Source organism: Cebus imitator, unplaced genomic scaffold (genome assembly GCF_001604975.1).
Source record: "Cebus imitator isolate Cc_AM_T3 unplaced genomic scaffold, Cebus_imitator-1.0 Scaffold208, whole genome shotgun sequence".
In the NCBI taxonomy this organism is placed as follows: Eukaryota; Metazoa; Chordata; class Mammalia; order Primates; family Cebidae; genus Cebus; species Cebus imitator.
This window is the reverse complement of record NW_016107523.1, coordinates 3,510,985-3,515,878: the sequence shown is the minus strand read 5'-3', so window position 1 is coordinate 3,515,878 and position 4,894 is coordinate 3,510,985. Positions and strand designations below refer to the sequence as shown.

The following is a 4,894-nucleotide window of genomic DNA, read 5'->3' as shown; positions in this document are numbered from 1 at the left end:
AAAAAAAAAAAAAAAAAAAAGAAAGAAAAATAAGGTTTTATATATTAGAATTGGTTTTATAACTTTTTAGAAAACTATGCATAAAATAGTATCAGCCAGGAATGGTGATATGTGTCTACAGTCCAAGCTACTCAGGAGGATCTCTTGGGCCCAGGAGTTCAAGTCCAGCCTAGGCAACATAATGAGACCCCTGTCTCTTACCAAAAAAAAAAGCATCAAAGTGGATTTTGAGATATTGGGAATAAGGATTTTTGTTTGGTTTTACGGGAGACTGTGCCAGTGTTTCTCAATTTTATTCATTCTTTTAACATATATGAAAATGATTTAAAATACTAGTAATTTTATAGTCAGAGTGTATCATATACCTTGATTTAGAAATGCGTTTCAACATCTGATATTCTGTCATTTTTAACTTTTGCAATACTGGATAAAATATGAAGTTCAAACAATTTTTCTACTTTTCAAAAAAAATCTACTTTTTAATAAGCAAAAAATGTCCAGAGCAATATATGGCCTCTAAATGGTAATCTTATTCTTAAAGCAAGGAAGCTCTATGCCAAGAAAACCATCTCTACTCTTAGAAGAGCCATCTTTGCTGGTGTTGAAGGCCTTAGCCTGGAGTGGATCAGTCATACCCTATTGTCCTCCCTCTCACCAGCCCTCATTCCTCCCCATAAACAAATGGGCACCTAGATATAGATAGTCCATTTTTCCAGCAAAGAGTTGTTTATAGCCAACCATAGGCCAGAGACTATATTGATGTGGGGATATAGAGATGAATAAGACCTGATCTTCTTTTCTTTATTTTTTTTCTTTTTTTGAGATGGAGTTTTGCTCTTGTTGCCCAAACTGGAGTGCAATGGCGTGATCTTGGCTCACTGCAACTTCCGCCTCCCAGTTTTGAATGATTCTCCTGCCTCAGCTTCCCAAGTAGCTGGGATTACAGGCGCGTGCCACCACACCCAGCTAATTTTTTTGTATTTTTAGTAGAGATGGGATTTCACTATGTTAGCCAGGCTGGTCTTGAACTGCTGACCTCAGGTGATCCGCCCGCCTTGGACTCCCAAAGTACTGGGATTATAGGCATGAGTCACCATGCCCAAGCAAGGCCTTATCTTCTCATCTTCTTTTGCCCTTCAGAAGATTAAAGTATATTAGAAGCAGTAGACAAAACCATAAAAATTCACTGTGGTGGCTGATATCCTGGAGTATGTGTGAAAAGAGAGAGGGGGATAGAAATGGGGCACTGGAAAACTTTCTGAACTGAGTGATTCTTGAGCCTTGTCTCCTGGGTAATGCAGGGTTCGGGTGCTATGGAAAGTGTGGGAGGCTTGAGAGAAAGATAGCCCCATATGTGGTTCAGCATCCTTAGAAATACAGCGTCAAGCTCATTTTTGTTTAGTCTTTATGTTGTAGATTTCCACCTTTAAAAAATCTTGCTTTAAGATGCTGGGGTTGGGGGTAATGGGGCTGTGTCAGTAATCAACTCAAATCTTATGAGAAATCAGTATTTGTTAAATCCTCTGACTAAAATAAAAACATCTCCTTCTAATCTTCCCACATTATAGCATACCCTTTCCCTCATACCCTTTCCCAAAAAAAGAAGAGAAAACAGATTAAATGGGATTCCCCTTTCTAATTCATTACCACTTGTTTGTGAGTGGCCTAGTCTGCATAGCAGGCAGTCTGTCTGCCAGTCTCCCTTTACCCTGCTGAATTTCCCCTACCCTGTTTTTGTTTGTTTGTTTTTGAGATCTAGTCTTACTCTGTCACCCAAGCTAGAGTGCAATGGTGTGATCTCAGCTCACCCTAACCTCTGCATTCCAGGTTCAAATTACCCTCCTGCTTCAGCCTCCCAGGTAGCTGGGTCTACAGGCAGGGTTTTACATTGCTCAGGTTGGTCTTGAACTTTTGAGCTCAAGCGATTCTCCCTCTTCACCCTCCCAAAGTGCTGGGATTACAGGCATGAGCCACCACACCCAGCCTCCCCGTGTCCTGTTTCACTCCAACTTCCAAGCAACCATCTCTTCCAGTCACTAGTAGTCACCAGCAACGATGTGCTTTCAAATCTGAGTCCTGGTAAAGCCCCACTGCAGTTTAATGTGTGCAATAATTTGTCGAGAATGTTGAGTGACCATAAGTATGGTATTTAGGATATCTCAGCAAATTACTTCTCATATGTGTTTTTTGTACCTTCTAATTCTAGAAAGTGAAATTCGTTATTCTACATGGAAGAAAGCTGTGATGAAGTCAATGGGTTGGGTTACAACCCAATCTCCAGAAAGTGGTAAAAATGTTTTTGTTTATTATTACCACATTTTCTTAGTATGTTAGTTATTTAAGTGTCTAGCCATTTATACATAGCCAGGCTACTCTGAAGAAAAGCATTATCATATGTCCAGAGATTCTAACATTTTGAAAACACTTTAAAGTTCTAAACACAAAATGTGAATTTTCAGGTTGATATATATACTTCAACTCTATCCTGCCATATCTTTTCTTATTAGGTTATTCCTGGTACTTCAATTGACAACTTAGTCTTCCAAGAATAAAATTATTTCTAGTTTCTTCTTAATGGAAAAAAAATCAAGTAGAGTCTTCATTTTTTTCTCACTCTCCTCTTACTTTACCTTTTTGGGGGGCTGTCTTTATGACCTGAACCAACTGAAAGCTGTATTAATTTCAGAAAATATTCTGCTACTTCCTAGGCTGATTTCAAGTACATGATGGGGATTCCTTTGGAATCAGAGAGGAAGAAAGAAATATGTCAAACATAGTAAATTAGAACTCTTATAAATATATTGGGAAATGCTCTTAGCAGAAAAAATAGTGGACTATTCTACCTTTCAACACTTAGGAAGGTGACGAGCTTAAGTAAACCATTTAGATTTAAACAGCCTTAAGATGCATAATATTATTATTTTTTGCTAAATGCAAGATGTGGAGCATAATGATTGGAACAATGGCAAATAATATATTGAAGCATATACTTTTTTTTTTTTGAGACAGAGTTTCACTCTATCACCCAGGCTAGAGTGCAGTGGTGTGATCTTGGCTCACTGCAACCTCTGCCTCCCAGATTCAAATGAGTTTCCTGCCTCAGCCTCCCAAATAGCTGGGATTACAGTTGCCCACCAACATGCCCAGCTAAATTTTTTGTATTTTTAGTAGAGACAGGGTCTCACCATGTTGGCCAGGCTGGTCTGGAATTCCTGACCTCAAGTGATCCATCTGCCTCAGCCTCCCAACTCCCAAAGTGCTGGGATTACAGGCGTGAGCCATCGCACCCGGCTAAAGCACATACTTTAATGGAGAAGAGTTGACAAATGAAATAATACCTGCCTTCCAACCCCAAGGTGAATGTATCTGTTTTTTAGGAGAAGCTTTCAGAGCCATCTACTACCACAGATCACTGTGGTCTGTATTTTTAGTCCTGGATGTTTTTCTGCTAAATAAGTTTAGTATCTTTTGTTGTGAGACTTAGCTTCCTTTTCCAAGATGGTAGCAAAGTTTTTCTTGCTAAGACTGTAATTTTGAGAGCCCCTTTACAGTTGAACTTCTCAAGCATAAGTAGTTTTCTAGCACAGTACTAGTTGCTGTGTGAGATGTAATAGATGTAAACCCTGACGTCTTTTCTAGTTGCCCTTAATTATTTGCTTATAAGAAATTGAGTTACATGATTTCTTTAACTAGCTGGATGTTTTAAAATGGCACAATCCTCCTGCCTTCCTCCTTCCAACCCCATGCCTTACACACACATACACAGTTTTCCTCACTAGCAGTTGAGGATGTAATTCTCACTGCAAAATTCCCACAAAGTCAACTGATCATTTTCCCCTTGTTTGTGTACCTTACTATCAGTGAATTTAAAATGCCACGAAAAAATTGATAAAACAAGCAAAAATATGATTGCTCCTATTTCTACTATCAGTATTGATGATAAAAGTAATTTGATTTTTTGAGATTTTTATTTATTTTGTTTGTTTGTTTGTTGAGACAGAGTCTTGCTCTGTTGCCCAGGCTAGAGTGCAATTCGATCTTGGTTCACTGCCACCTCCACCTCCTGGGTTCAAATGATTCTCTTGCCTCCCAAGTAGCTGCGATTATAGGCACCCGCCACCTCGCCCGGCTAATTTTTGTATTTTTAGTAGAGACAGGGTTTCAACATCTTGGCCAGGCTGGTCTTGAATTCCTGATCTTGTGATCCATCCACCTTGGCCTCCCAAAGTGCTGGGATTATAGGCATGAGCCATGGCGCTTGGCCAGAGAGTTTTATATATTTTTTAAGAATTTTGTTTTTGTTTCAGTTAGGCTGCAGTGTATTTAGGCCAGTTTGAAAATGTTTTTTAAATAGATTTACGAAAAACACTCTAAAATGTAATATTTTAGGGGTCTCTAAGCTGTATAATAATCTTGGAATAGTAATCATCAGTTAATAAAATGCTAGTTGTATTCCTTTAAGCAATATAAGCTATATAACTGTATAATAAGTTATATGATATAGCAGTACAGATAGAATCCTATTTCAATACACTTGAAAGGATATTAGAACTGCTACCTGTATCTTATCTCATGGGAAGAATATTAGGCTTCCTTAAGTTCCAAAGCAGTTTGCCAATTTTGAAGCAATCATATTTATTTTCTTGTTTGTGACTATATTTGAATGCTTTGTAAACAATTTTTAACATTTCATATGTATTTAAAATATATTGTCAGAGGCTGGGCATGGTGGCTCATGCCTGTAATCCCAGCACTTTGGGAGGCCGAGGCGGGCGGATCACAAGGTCAAGAGATCGAGACCATCCTGACCAACATGGCGAAACCCCCGTCTCTAATAAAAATACAAAAATTAGCTGGGCTTGGTGGCGCATGCCTGTAGTCCCAGCTACTCGGG

General features: G+C 38.7%; 1 protein-coding gene across 14 annotated transcripts in view; it reads left to right on the top strand.

The window, feature by feature from the left end:
- Nucleotides 1-4,894, top strand: part of GK (glycerol kinase) — a 78,586-nt gene that overhangs the window by 69,206 nt on the left and 4,486 nt on the right. For 13 of the 14 annotated variants that reach the window (XM_017548489.2, XM_017548486.2, XM_037745694.1 and 10 more), the window contains one exon: nucleotides 2,207-2,287. In XM_017548489.2, coding sequence (XP_017403978.1) covers nucleotides 2,207-2,287 — 81 coding nt within the window. Of the gene's footprint in view, nucleotides 1-34; nucleotides 701-2,206; nucleotides 2,288-4,894 lie in introns of those variants that run through there. The other variant, XR_005203381.1, reaches the window with a different exon arrangement.